The sequence below is a fragment of the Lepus europaeus genome, chromosome 7 (genome assembly GCF_033115175.1).
Source record: "Lepus europaeus isolate LE1 chromosome 7, mLepTim1.pri, whole genome shotgun sequence".
Classification (NCBI taxonomy): domain Eukaryota; kingdom Metazoa; phylum Chordata; class Mammalia; order Lagomorpha; family Leporidae; genus Lepus; species Lepus europaeus.
Window position 1 is genome coordinate 112,747,270 of NC_084833.1, and position 14,861 is coordinate 112,762,130.

At 37.6% G+C, this 14,861-nt stretch overlaps 1 protein-coding gene across 1 annotated transcript; it reads right to left on the bottom strand.

Annotated features, from left to right (window-relative positions):
- Positions 1 to 4,122: 4,122 nt before the first annotated feature.
- On the bottom strand, positions 4,123 to 5,088 carry LOC133763961 (olfactory receptor 8G1-like). The gene has a single exon (XM_062197637.1). It carries the CDS (start codon positions 5,086 to 5,088, stop codon positions 4,123 to 4,125), a length of 966 nt encoding a protein of 321 aa, XP_062053621.1.
- Between the last annotated feature and the right edge of the window lie 9,773 nt (positions 5,089 to 14,861).

Consider the following 14,861-nt stretch of genomic DNA (forward strand, 5'->3'; position numbering starts at 1 on the left):
CTGGAAGCTAAACAGCTGCCTGACAGGCCCCAAATTAGAGTGTTTCCTTTGTACTTTGAGAAGTGTTTGATGGTTTGTATATATAAACCCCTAGCACAAGAAATCGCTGGAACTTGCTTTCCCCTCCCAGCTATATATTTATGAGAGTTTCTTATCTTTCCTTTCTAATACACTTCCTTTTTTTCCTAAAATTGCCTTCTTGTGTGTTTGTGTGCTTCACACTTGTTACAAATAGAGCAAGGTCCTGGGGTTCGTCCAGCTATGACTCAGTGATTATTGATATAACAATACTATGTAGGATGGCTTAACTGGAGAGAGAGTGGACAGGTAAGTATTCTGGATGTCATTTAAAGTCACAATTTCTACATGTAAGTCAGTTCGTGCATTTGTTTTCCTTTTCAAGTTGTGTTTATTATATTTAGCACGATGTCATCCAAGTTCAAGTTACATATAACAGGATCTCCTTTATTGAGAATTAATAACATTTCATGGTGAGTATATTGAATAATGTCTATAATTAACACTGTGTGATATACTGAAAATTTGCTAGAGAAATAAATTTGAGGTACTCTTTCACACACAAAATGTAACCTTGTGAGGAGATGAATTTGTTAAATTGTGTAAGGATTATTTTACTGTATGTATATATAAAAACATCATATTGTACACATCAAACACATACAACTTAAATAAAATCACAGTTATAAGACATTAAATGCTCAGAAGCAGAAAATCAGCAAAAACTAGAAGAAAAAAAGAATCTTAAATTTAAAATCTGAAAAAATACCATGTATAGTCAATGGTCCCAGCAGATCATTATGTAGTCAGAATTATTTTAATTTTTGCCATTTTCTTATAGTAATTATGGGATAAAGGAGCATGATACTTATGCAAGTGATGTAACTTTCTGGATTTGTGGTTCTTATGAATATTTGACTCATAAATCACCATATTCTGATGCTACAAAAAAAGAAAATCTCATGTGAGATACTTTTACACAAATGTTTACTGTTATATATTTATTGAATTTTGAATCCATATATTGAAAAACAAACCCTTGACTCTGAACAATTTTGTTTCAATAAGAAGAGAAGTGATTTTTTAAAAAATTTTTTGTTTGAATTTCTGAATCTTGTTTTAAGATACATCATCATTGTACATATTAATGGGGTATATCTTTCATGGTACATTGTGCATACTCAACTCAGAGTATTTAGCATATCTATCACTTTATACATTTAGCACTTCTTTTTGATGAGAAATCCAGAGAACATGGCCTGACAGAAGTCAACAGAATGGCACCACACTCATACAGGGAACTAGGACACTTGACGTACAGAAGGGAATCCTGTGAAAGTAGCACTGTAGTACAATTCTGTGTTAGAACTGAACTTCCTGGCTTGTTTGTGAAGTTTGGAGGCTGTCATGTTTGGGACCTTCAGACATTTCAGTGATTATGTATATCTATCACAAGCAACACAGGCTGAGAATACAAAGAGCAAGCCTGTCTGACAAAAGACAGCAGGATGCTATGGAAAAGTGATGTACATTGAGTTTCAAAGGTGAGCTTTTTGAGGAAATAACTTGAAGTCTTTACAGGCTTTTGATGTACATTTTTTAAGGTAGATTCACTAATTACTTTGAGATATACTCTAATAGTAAATAGACTAATGGATTGGGTTAGTCTGGAGAAATAATTCAAATCATCTTCAAGTAGAAACAATTGATTAACCATAGAGTTTTCCTACACCTGGATTTATAGAACACATGATTGAGAATTTGCCCCAATAAGGAGCTCTATCCTCTTGCAATTTTAATTTATGACATATTTGTACAGTTCAGAGATCACCTCTATGGAGCTAGGGCCTGTTCACCTGCCTGTCCTTCAAGTCAAGCCCTCAACTAACTGAAATTTAGGTAAGAACTAGTCTGTAGGGGCTGGAACTTTGGTTTGGTGGGTAAAACTACAGCCTGTAGTGCCCACATCCCATATGAGTGCAGGTTCAAGTCCTGGCTGCTCCACTTCTGATCCAGCTCTCTGCTGTGGCCTGGGAAAGCACTAGAAGATGGCCCAAGTGCTTGGGCCCTTGCACCCACATGTGAAACCAGGGAGAAGCTCCTGGCTCCTGGCTACTGGCTTTGAATTGGCACAGCTCCAGCCATTGTGGTCAATTGGGGGAATGAACCAGTGGATAGAAGATCTCAATCTCTCTCTCCCTATCTCTCTCTCTCTCTCTCTGTGTGTGTGTGTGTGTGTGTCTCCTTCTCTCTGTGTGTAACTCTGACTTTCAAATAAATAAATAAATAAGTAAAACTTTTTTAAAAAGTCTGTAAGAAAGATATGTAGAAAGGTAAACTAAATTATTTGGAATTTGAGTTAAAAAATCTTAACTAGCCTGACCTTAAATGGACAAATAGAATATGTCTTCTGTTTATTGAAACACAGGCTACTGTAACTAATAATATTGTTCACTCTTTATCTTAAACAGTTTATTTTTAATGCTTTATTTCAGAATAATGTTAAATTTATTTTAAAAAATTGTGAGGTAGTAATTCAAAGCGTTCCCCTACACTCCTGTCCCATATTAACATCTCACATTAGTATCTGCACAGCCAGCTTCTCCCTTTTTATTTTTTTACCCAAACTCCTTTTATCCCTCCCACCCTTCCCAGCCTTGAGTAACCACCTTTTACATTCAGGTTGAGTTTGTTATTATTGTTGTTGTTGCTTTAGCTCCTCCATATTTGGAAGAACATGTGATATTTGGCCTCTGTATTTGTCTAATTTTACTCAACACCATGTCTCCAATATTGTCAATTTTGCTGCGAATGACAGGATTTTTTCTTCTTGTATCTGAGTAGCATTCTCTTGTGTGTATATATGCCACATGTTCTTTATCCAATGATCTGATGACGGATACCTTGGTTGATCCCATATTCTGGCTTCTATAAATAGTGTTGCTATAAGTATGGTGGTTCAGGTATCTCTTTGGTACAGTGAATTTATGTTTTATGGGTATTTACTCCATTGTGGGATAGCTGGATCATTTGGCAGTTTCATTTCTGCTTTGTTTGTTTTTTCCTTACTGACTTCCACAGAAGCTGCACTAATTGACATTCCCAAAAACAGTGAAGAAGAGTTCACATTTTTCCACATCGTGGCCAGCATTTGTTACTCTCTGTCTTTTTGATATAGACATTCTGATGGGTGTGATGTGATATCTCATTCTGGCGTCGATCTGCATCTCTCTGAAGCCTAGTGATATTGTACCTTTTCTCATATATTTGTAGGCTATTTATATTTCTTTGTTTTTTTAGCTTTTATTTAATAAGTATAAATTTCCAAAGTAAACTTTTGGATTATAGCAGCTTTCCCCACCCCCATAACCTCCCTTCCACCCACAACCATCCCACCTCCCACTCCCTCTCCCATCCCATTCTTCATTAAGATTCATTTTCAATTATCTTTATATACAGAAGATGAATTTAGTATATACTAAGTAAAGAGTTCAATAGTTTGCACCCACACAGAAACACAAAGAATACAGTACTGTTTGAGTACTAGTTATACCGTTAATTCACATAGTACAGCACATTAAGGATAGAGATCCTACACGGGGAGTAAGTGCACAATGACTCCTGTTGTTGATTTAACAATTGACACTCTTATTTATGATGTCATTAATCACCTGACGCTCTTGTCATGAGCTACCAAGGCTATGGAAGCCTATTGACTTCACCAACTCCGATCTTATTTAGACAAGGTCATAGTCAAAGTGAAAGTTCTCTCCTCCCTTCAGAGAAAGGTACCTCCTTCTTTAATGGCCCATTCTTTCCTCTGGAATCTCAATCACAGATATCTTTTATTTAGGTCATTTTTTTTTCCCCAACGTGTCTTGGCTTTCCATGCCTTCGAAACTCTCATGGGCTTTTTAGCCAGATCTGAATGTCTTAAGGGCTGATTGTCTATTCAGGTTCTAGCCATTCATATGGCTAATCCTATGAGTCCACTCCTGCCCTTGGCAATTTTATTCCAAGTAATAAAATACTAGCAGTAATTTCATACTTGTGGACATGCATTCCAGTTTCTGGATCATTTTCTTGCCAAACTTCTTCTAAAAATTATAATTTTTTCCTAAACAAGATATTCATTTTTTGCAGAAAATTTCTTTCGAGTAACTTACTTAGGGCAACCATGACATCTTTATTCCTCAGGCTGTAGATAAGTGGATTCAGCATGGGCACAATGATGGTATAAAACACAGAGGACACTTTGCCTTGGTCCAGGGACTTGACAGATGATGGCTGTAGGTATATAAATGCTAGAGAACCAAAGAATATGCCAACAGCTAAAAAGTGGGAACTGCAAGTGCTGAAGGCTTTGGATCTACCCTCAGTGGAGCGGATACCAAGGATGTTGCCAATGATAAATACATAGGAGCCGAGGATGGTCAGGATTGGGACAAGGATGTTGAATGCACTGAAGCACAAAACTACCATCTCATTAACATAAGTACTAGAACAGGATAGTCTCAGCAGTGGGAAAAGATCACAGAAGTAGTGGTTGATTACATCAGCCTTACAGAATAGCACTCTTAACATGCAAACTGTATGTGCTGTGGCACCAATCAGACTCATGATATACACCCCAGCAACCAACCAGGCACAGACTTCACAGGACATGACAACATTGTAAAGCAACGGACTACTGATGGCAACATAACGGTCATACGCCATGGCAGCCAACATATGACACTCCGCGATAGCAAAAATAATGAAGAAGTAGAGCTGAGCCATGCATCCAGGGTAGGAGATGGTGTTCTTCTCTGTCACAAAGTTGACCAACATTTTGGGGGTAATGACCGTGGACTGGCAGAGATCAATGAAGGACAAACTGCTGAGGAAATAGTACATGGGGGTGTGCAGGTGAGAGCTGAGCCCAATCAGCAGGATCATGCCCAGGTTACTGACAACGGTGACCACGTAGATTCCCAGGAAGAGGAGGAAGAGGGGCAGCTGCAGCTCCGGCTGTTCTGTGAGCCCAGCCAGGAGGAACTCCGTCACTGTGGAATGATTTCCTGCTGCCATTGCCCCTGGTCAGTTTCTGAAGGGAAAAGAGAAAAACAGGGGTACTGGGAATACTTTCTTGATCTTCTTTTTTGAGGAAGGTATTCTCTGGTTTTCCGTACATCTGAGTAATTAACTCTGGGTCATTTTAGTCAATAGAATTTGCTCAATATTTGTTAAACTTTATTTTCAAATATAATTAATATGGAACATTTTACCTGTATGTCATACTGTAATGGGAAAACTCCAAGGGATTTGTGTTCCATTTTGAAAATTTCAATTTTCTTCAAGCCAGCATTTCTAAACTGAGACTTGCAAATTAAATAAATAAAGAGGAAGTCAATGAAAGTGAAACTGGTAGGATGGTAACTTGGAAACTGCAAGCCCTTTCAATGGGCAGTAACTTTTAATAACCTGAAACTACTTTCTAATAGGCATAGTGTTATTGTCTGGTTTTTCAATGTAGCATGCAATATCAGGAAATGTTAATTTGTGCATAAACCTTTAGATTTTTTTAAAGTATTTATAAAAAGGGAACTGATTTAATGTATGTCATATATATAATTTTAAGAGCATAATGAGACTTTCCACTCTATCTTCTCTCAATCCCGTCTTTCTCTTCTTATTTTTCTTTTAATTTTTACAATGACATACTTTCAATTCCCTTTATAATCACCAGCTTAATGTTACACTAAATAAAGAATTCAACAAGTATAATTAGAAAAAACATGGTTCCCCAAGAGTAAAGTCAAGGCATATAAATAATAATCACACTCATATACATTACATTGTTTTGTACTCTGAATATTAGTCACTTGAAATCAAGAAAAACATGATATTTGCCTTTTGGAGATTTATCTATTTCACTAAATGTAATGGTCTCCAGTCACATTCAGCTTGTTGCAAAAGACAGCATTTAACTCTTTTTTCTTATGACTGAGTAATATTACATCAAGTATATATACCATGATTTCATTATCTACTCATCAGTTGATAGACATATGGGTTGACTGCATATCTGAGTTACTGTGAGTTGAACTGTTATAAACACAGGGGTACAGATAACTCATAAACAGATTTCATTTCATTTGGGTAAATTCTCAAAATATTATTGTTAAAATGAAATAATACAATTATTATATATAATTTTTACCTTGAGTGAAAGCCTTTCTTCATCTGTATCTCAAAATTTTTGACATATCAAAATTACAACATAATTTAGTATAATTTTTATGATTTGTTTCTTTTTTTCATTGTCCTCTAGACTTTGTCGAATTCAATTGTTAACTTCACACATCTTGATAATCTTTTGTATTCCTAATATGTACTAAACTGATCTTCTGTATATAAAGAGAATTGAAAATGAATCTTTATGTGAATGGAAGGGGAAAGGGAGCGGGAAAGGGGAGGGTTGCGGGTGGGAGGGAAGTTATGGGAGGGGGGAAGCCATTGTAACCCATAAGCTGTACTTTGGAAATTTATATTCATTAAATAAAAGTTTTAAAAAAAAGAAAATATCCACTAATTTCACTGTGTTTCAGTGAATATAGTCTGAAATACTTAAATAATACTTTATAATACATATTGTGATTAGATTTTATGAATAGCCCAAATTCATGTTAAAGAAATATGTTGTCCGGTTTATGAGGTCACATAATAAATAAGGGTACTTCCAAAGAGTGATGGAAAAGTGGAATTAAAATATGTGTTTAGGCATAGGCTTTTGGTATAGAGGCTTAAATGACCACTTGGAATACCCATATCCCATATTGGAATGACTGTTTCATTACTGGCTCCTCCTTTTCCTACCCTGCTTCCTCTTAATGAATACACTGGGAGGCAGCAGGTTATGACTCAAGTACTTAGGTCACTGCCACCCACATGGAAGACCTACATGGAGTACCAGGCTCCTGGTTTCAGTCTGACCTGGGCCTCATAGTTGGAGGCAAGTTGCAGAGTGAACCAGTGGATGGAAGATCTCTGTCTGTTTTTCCTTATCACTCTATCTTTTAAATAAAATGCAAATAAGTAAATAAAAGTTTTAAAATAAGTTTATTTTAGTGCAAACATTTTCAAAACCCATGCAAAGGAGGTGTCTTCAAAATATTCATAGACAATGTGTATCATGAAGAAAACTACATGTGCATTAAAATGTTTTATTCATTGTCTTTTAATTCCACTTTCATGATCTTTTTGAACTACTCTGGTAGGTAATAATATCCAATTCATCAATTGAAGTATTTGTATTGTAATTTTAACATATTTTCTGTATAATATATTTTAAATATTCTGTTTAAAATTTTTAAAGTTTTTGTCTACTATTCTAATAGTTATTGAGAGGGAATAGTAATTCCTTGTACAAAAATTACTTATTTTTTTTTTAATTTCTCTCTTTAGTTGTTAAGAACTGGGATTAATGATTGTTTACAGTCTTTGTCTCCTCCATTGAGGAACAGTGTTTTTTTCTTCATATTATTTGTTGAACTGTTTTACTTAATGTAGGGTCAATTATCCAATCATTAAGTAAACAAAAATAAATCTTTGTAAAAATTAAGAGTGGGGATGTGAGGAGGAGGAGGAGGAAGGATTGTAACGTGGTGGGAAGGAAGGGTGGGGAAGAAGTGTCACTAGGTTCCTAAATCTGTATATATGGAATACATGAAACTTCTATAACTTAAATAAATTTTTAAAAAATACATAGAAAAAAAGAACTGGGATTGAAGTTTTATTGCTATAGAATGGCCCATTTTATATTTAGTAATATGTCTGCCTTGCCTGAAGTCTTTTTTTCTGATGGAAGCAAATCATCAGAAGATTAGTTCTGGGTAATGTTTGCAAATTCTTAATCTTCTCTATCCTCTTCCACTAGAACCATTGTGTCCCTATATCAAAATGTATGATTGAAGGAAGCTATAAATTAAACAAACACAAAATATCATCACATTAAATATCACTAAGTTAGCATCAAATACCTAGCAACAAACCTAACAAAACATATGCAATGCTTATTCACTAACATTTTAAAATAATTCTGTTATAAATTGGAAAAATTTTTAAAAGATGATGGATTTACTGTTTTCATAATTGGAAGACTTAATATTGTAGAGAGTCTCTCAAACTTATGGTTTGACTCAAGATAATCTAATTTCTGGTGATACAAAAAACCAGGTGATACCTGGAGACATCAATGAAGTCCAGAAAGGATCATTTAGCAACTTCCTTTCATTTCTTATGATTTATAGCAAATTTTAGAGAAACACGAAGACACTGATTTTCAAGAGATTGAAAATACTAAACTAAAACTTAATATGAGGCCGGCACAGCGGCTCACTAAGCTAATCCTCTACCTGTGACGCCGGGTTCTAGTCCCGGTTGGGGTGCCAGATTCTATCCCGGTTGCTTCTCTTCCAGTCCAGCTCTCTACTGTGGCCCAGGAAGACAGTGGAGGATGGCCGAAGTGCTTGAGCCCTGCACCTGCATGGGAGTCCAGGAGGAAGCACCCTGCTCCTGGCTTCAGATCGGCGCTGCGCACCAGCCACAGAGCACCGGCTGTAGCGGCCATTTGTGGAGTGAACCAACAGAAAAGGAAGACCTTTCTCTCTCTCTCTCTCTCTCTCTCTCTCTCTCTCTCTCTTTTTCTCTCTCTCTCACTGTCTAACTCTGTAAAAAAAAAAAACTTAATTTGAATATTCTAGGGTGCCATCTTTATTCTCTATACCACTTTCTCCTTTAGTCTATTTCCACAGGAGATCCTTATGTAAAATCAATAAATGCCTTCTTTTTATAGTCCAGCTTGTCTCAAACCAGGGCATTTTACATCAAAGCCATGTCTCAGGCACTCGGTATGGACATGGTATACACAGAGTTAGTCTTCATACAAGCAAGTGGCATAAGCTTTCATCAAATGCTTATGAATAGCAGACATTGGTGGGCTGGTCTCATGTAGATAGGCATATTTGAGCATGGTATGTATTAGTTCAGAGATTTCTCAATATGTTTGATCATGAGAACCACCCAGGGAGTTTATACTATTTAAAAAAAGGGTGAATGTAAGAATGTAAACACGATTACAGTGAAGGGTAGAAGTCCCTGAATTATCTCCCTATGCTCTTAGTCTGTTCCCTGGGGACAATTAACTCTCTAACAATATTTCCAGCAGACAATTTCTGGTTTTGAAGGTTGCTTGCACATCTCTAAATTTGTTTTTTTCATTTTGTTATTTGTAGAATTAACTTACTGTACTACATGTGAACTTGGTTTAGTTAAACTGATTCCATGATCTCCTCCTGGAATCAGATAGTTGTCTGTTGTGTTTTAATCCAGTATTTTCGTAGAAGCTTCTGGAGCTCTGAAAATGATCTCAAAAGGCATTCTTCTCAAGTCCTCTGAACACATATGGCGAGATCCTGAGGTCCTTGTGGTGTATTTAATATAAATTTGCTACCTCTATACCAGGCCTAGTGAAGAAGAGTCTCTGAGCTTGAATTTTAGGGACCTGAATTTAGAAAACATTAAAATAAGGGGCTGGCGCTGTGGCGTAGTACATAAAGCCACAGTTTGAGTCCTGGCTGCTCCACTTTCAATCCAGCTCCCTGCTAATGTGCTTTGGAAAGCAGTGGAAGATGGTCCAAGTCCCTGGGTCCCCATCACCTACATGGGATTATCTGGATGGAGTTCCAGGCTCCTGGCTTTGGCCTGGCCCAGCCCCAGTCATTGCGGCCATTTGGGGAGTGAATCAGCAGTTGGAACATCTCTCTCATTTCTCTCTCTCTATGTCTCTGCCTTTCCTCTGTAACTAAAATCAAATAAATCAATAAATCTCTTTTAAAAAATTAAAAACAAGCAAATGGAACAAATAAGATTTGAGAAATAGCTAATACACACAAGCTTAAATTTAGCATGGAAGCATTTGTTAATGTCTAAATTTGGTCTAAAAATAACTACATATGTAAGATAACTGGTTTGGGTGTTATTATATGAAGACATAGGTATAATTTAATATTAACTTACTGAAGTCCACAAAGTAGCAAATAATGAATAAAGCAATGGGAGATTCAGATCTCATTTACAAAAAGATGTTACACTGGAACACACTAGGAATACACTGAGATACACTATGTCAGACTGGAATCAATAACACTCCACATAAGATCTGCAATATAGCTTTCAAAGCCTGTACCATGAAGTGTTAGGAGTGCTATTGGTTCTCAGCCATTGGGATATGGAGGACAGGTTGTTGTATTTAGGGATCCTGAGGTGGTCACCATCAGTCACAAGCTCTTTCATCCACATAACCCGTATGCTGCATTAAAATGACCATTTCCTGTGTGTAGGAAGCATTGTTCTGCATTCATCAAACTGCATCTGGAGTTTGATGCTTAGGTATGAACATACTTTTAAAGGAGACACAATGACAAGATGGAGCATATGCAGATGCTCTCAAATACTTGGTAGAAATTTGAAGGCAAGGCGATAATTTGCAAGCTTTACATACATCACTACAGAGGTAAAAGGCAAGAGAGTTTATTTCTCATATGTTGTTAGAGAGACTTTTATTTTTTTTATTTGACAGGCAGAGTTAGACAGTGAGAGAGAGACAGAGAGAAAGGTCTTCCTTCCACTGGTTCACCCCCCAAATGGCCGCTACAGCTGGCGCGCTGTGCCAATCTGAAGCCAGGAGCCAGGTGCTTCATCCTGGTCTCCCATATGGGTACAGGGGTCCAAGCACTTGGGCCATCCTCCACTGCTTTCCTGGGCCACAGCAGAGAGCTGGACTGGAAGAGGAGCAACCAGGACTAGAACCTGGTGCCCATATGGGATGCCAGCGCTGCAGGCCAAGGATTAACCAAGTGAGCCATGGCACCAGCCCCCCAATGTTAGACAGACTTTCATCAATTTAAGGAAAAATGATTTTCACACTTGAGAGCTTAGGAATTGAATGAGCTACTATTCCTAGTCACTGGATACAGTTACAGAAATCATCCCACTTTTGGGGTCTCGGATGAACATTCACTAACTGTTCTTAGGATAAAGTACACAAATACACACCTTGTCCATCTTTTAGTCCCCATAAACCTCTTGTGCTACAGGAACATTTTGCTTCTTTCAGCTCCTGGAATATGTCACAGTCACTCAGTGTCTACCTTTATGTTAGTGAGTCTTTCTGCATGTGATAATCTTACAAGCACTACTCTCTGTTGTCTAGCAAAATTTACTTCCTTTCCAATCTCATTCTAAACTGAAGTTGCCATGGAAACATTCTTCAGTCCATTGCAATTGCCTATACCTTCCGACTGCATGCTCAGAAAACTATAAATTTCAAACAGCACATTTTTAGACTGAGCTGCACTGGAAGCTGGGTGGTCCAGACCCAGTCTCCTCTGCATCCCCAGTGACACTACCACAGTGGCTGGAGGCTTACAAAATATTGTATGTGTAACTGAGTAGATGAGGTTCTTGAAGAGCATTTCTCTGAATTTTCACAAAGATTGCTGCTAGACCTAATAGTCTCAAATTACAATGTCAGATAGCCACACTCACCTCTCTTAAGCCTGAAACCTCACAGTAAAATTTTATTTGCCACGTGCTGTCTGACTTGGAGGAGAATGTTCCAAGTGTCTTGGGAGCAGCAGGTATCCAGTGTTCTGCGAGCTTAGTGCTGAGAGGACAGGGCCCAGACCTTGGTCAGAGTCACCTTTGGAGCTGGTCAGCATCCCAGGTCAGCATCTCCAGGTCTTCAGTTCGTGTTTCCCCAGGTTCAGGAAAGCAAACCTCCCCTCCTTTCACAGTTACCTGAGTGACTCTGCTTGCCTTGCTGTGAAAGTTTGCCCTGGGTAATAAATACCGTAGAGACAAATACTCTCCAAGGATTTCCATTTCTCAGAGATCACACCCTTGGAAAGAGAAGCAATTGCAGTTCACATTACCCCAGTTATGTAATTTTCCTTCAAGTGGCATCCCCTGTCGATTCTAACTCTGTTAATTTGTGGTAAACATTTACACACAGATGTATTTGGATTCAACAGGACTGAATAGGATTTGATATTCTGAATTTTCTGCATGCTTCTAGCCAGTGTAACTAGTCCACATACCACTTGTGATTACCAGGTTTTAGTGGAGTAAGTCGCATACTGACAAGTTATATCATACTGTTAATAGGAAATAGAGAATAGGAGAATTTAAAATAAACCAGAGTGGGCACCATTTTTGATTCCAGCTTCTTGCTAATTTACACCCTGGAAGTCACTAAGTAATGGCTCATGTACTTGGGTCTGTGCCACACAGGAGAAACCTGCATTGAGTAACAGGCTCCAGGAACTTGGGGAGCGACCAGTAGATGGAAGATCTGTCTCTGTGTGTCATTCCCCCGTCTCTCTCCCCATTCCCCATTCCTGTTGCATCTGCCTCTCAAATAAAATAAATGCATAAAATGAACAAACAGTATAATATACCATTAATTTCTTTTTACAAAAAGATATTTTATGTGTAAAAAGGGAACTTATATTCTTGGCTCAATAAGCAGCGGTGTTAATTGCATTTTAGGAATTACGACATAAGAATTTGGAGAACTGATATTTAACTTTTGGGGTTCTTTTTTTGTTGATCTAAATTCTGTTTCCTTATTTTTATAATTGGAGGAAGTATTTAATTGTTTGAAAGTTAACATGTCCAACATTTCTTCTTATTTCTTAAGTTTTGTTTATATTTTTCATCCCCCAAATGGAAAGGTGGTAGATTGATTGAATTGAGATCATCCATGTGAGCAATCATGTATTAGAACATTGAAAGCAGTAACATGAATATATTGCCTCAAGTAATATTTAAGGAGAATGAAGGTTGGTCTTGCTGTACCACATGTAGTTAAATCCGAATCTCTAGTTCTAGGAGAAGATACCAATATTTATTAAATACAATGTAAGAATTCTCCTAATCACCTAAAATCTTATTTTAAAATACTTTCACTAATATAAAAGGAACAGATTTCAAAAATTTCAAAGATACAATTTTAACAACATGAAAATACTTCCATCCCTCCCTCATCCCTTCCTTTGTTTTATTTTTTCTTTCAATGTCTCACAGGCTTTACACTCCCCTAACTATAATATTATTCAAGTGAAATGTAGACAGACCACCGTTCCACGGTGATATAATAAATGTTATCATTTATAGCCTTTGGCTATATTACTGTGGAACGGTGGTCTTTCTACTTTTCACTTGAATAATGTTACATTTCGTGGAGTGTAAATTCTGTGATTACAAAGTAAAATTGTGTTATACAACACTGTGGCTTGTATACTTTGTGACAGTTTTGAAGAGGGAAGGAAACAAGAACACTCTTCCCAGGATCCAGTATAAAAAGCTTCCTAGTCTTGTGTACCTTTATCCAAGGTGGAATGATTCACTTCTACAGTTGGATGTGTCACTTTCACCGTTCCTTTCACAAAATCAATTTTGCATGAACTTTCATGTGTTTGTGCTTTCCAGAAAAAAAGGGGGAGGGGGGGCTGATGCAAAGTGAATTATGCTGGCAAAAATCCATGGGTCAAAATCAAAAGGAATGAAATAAATGTCTACCAATTTGATGCTTGCTAATTTTACAACAGCTTCGGATATCATGATCTGATTTGTTTCTTGTGGTTATCCATGAGGAATACAACTCAGTCTTCCATGTTGGCTCTTCTCAGAGCCATACTTTGTTCAGTGTAACGAGACATATGAGATAATTTCATCTGACACAATCATTTGTTTTCCCAATATTTCATTTCGTTATCATATGAAATTTCGTCATCTTTAGCAAGCTGAATACACACTTGTTTTTGAGAACTACACTTATCTTTGCAGTTATCATGTGCAGCCTTCAGATTTACCTATGATGAGCCTCCCTTAGCATACTGGAAACTTGCAGAAACAAAGATGTTGTAAGCTAAGGGAATTTTTTTTTTTTTTTTGCTTTTCCAAGCATAGTTAACCCTCAGTATTTTAAATGTTTTATTTGTTAAACAATTTTGTAATATTTCTTTTTGCAAACATATCATCTGTGCTTGAGTTCTTTTCATCTCTTCTTTTATGCCTCCTGGTCTGCCCTGAAAGCATCTTTATATAATTTTTCTCTGAATCAAGAAGATCCCTCCACAGCTGAGAATTTTTGGTTTTGTATTATTTTGAATTAATTCTAAATTTTTAAAGGTTTATTTCTTTATTTGAAAGGCAGAGTTACAGAGAGAAGGAGAGTCTGAGAGAGAGAGAGAGGTCTTCTATCCTCTGGTTCACTCCCCAGATGGCCACAACACCCAGAGCTGGGACAATGGGAAGCCAGGGCCCAGCAGCTTCTTTTTGACCTCCCACGTGGTTGCAGGGGCCCAAGCACTTGAGTCCTCTTCCACTGTTTCTCAGGCCACAGCCAGAGAGCTGGATGGGAAGATGAACAGCCAGAACCCGAACCAGCGCCCATGAAGGGATGCTGGCTCTGCAGGGGGAGGCTTAACCTACAACCACACAACCTGGGTCCTCTTGAAATTTTTGCATCTGGGTTCTGAGCTTTAAATATGGGAGGTGTTCTAAAGCCAGTGGTTTCTTTAGATAACTGCCCAAGGAGAATGAACACCATTTCAGAATCTACACAAAACTGAAGAGTGAGTAGAGTCGATTTCCACAGTCAGCTCACAGATCCGCTCCAGAATTGGTGAGGGACCTCAGTGCCACCCACAGGCTCAGAAGCGTGGTCTCACTGGTGGACTAGGCAATGGCTGCATCCCAATATGAAGCGGCCTCTCAGCACAAGAACAAACCCAACA

Bases quoted from the DNA above. Each gene is read 5' to 3' on its own strand.
- LOC133763961 (XM_062197637.1), bottom strand. From the start codon at position 5,088: ATGGCAGCAGGAAATCATTCCACAGTGACGGAGTTCCTCCTGGCTGGG.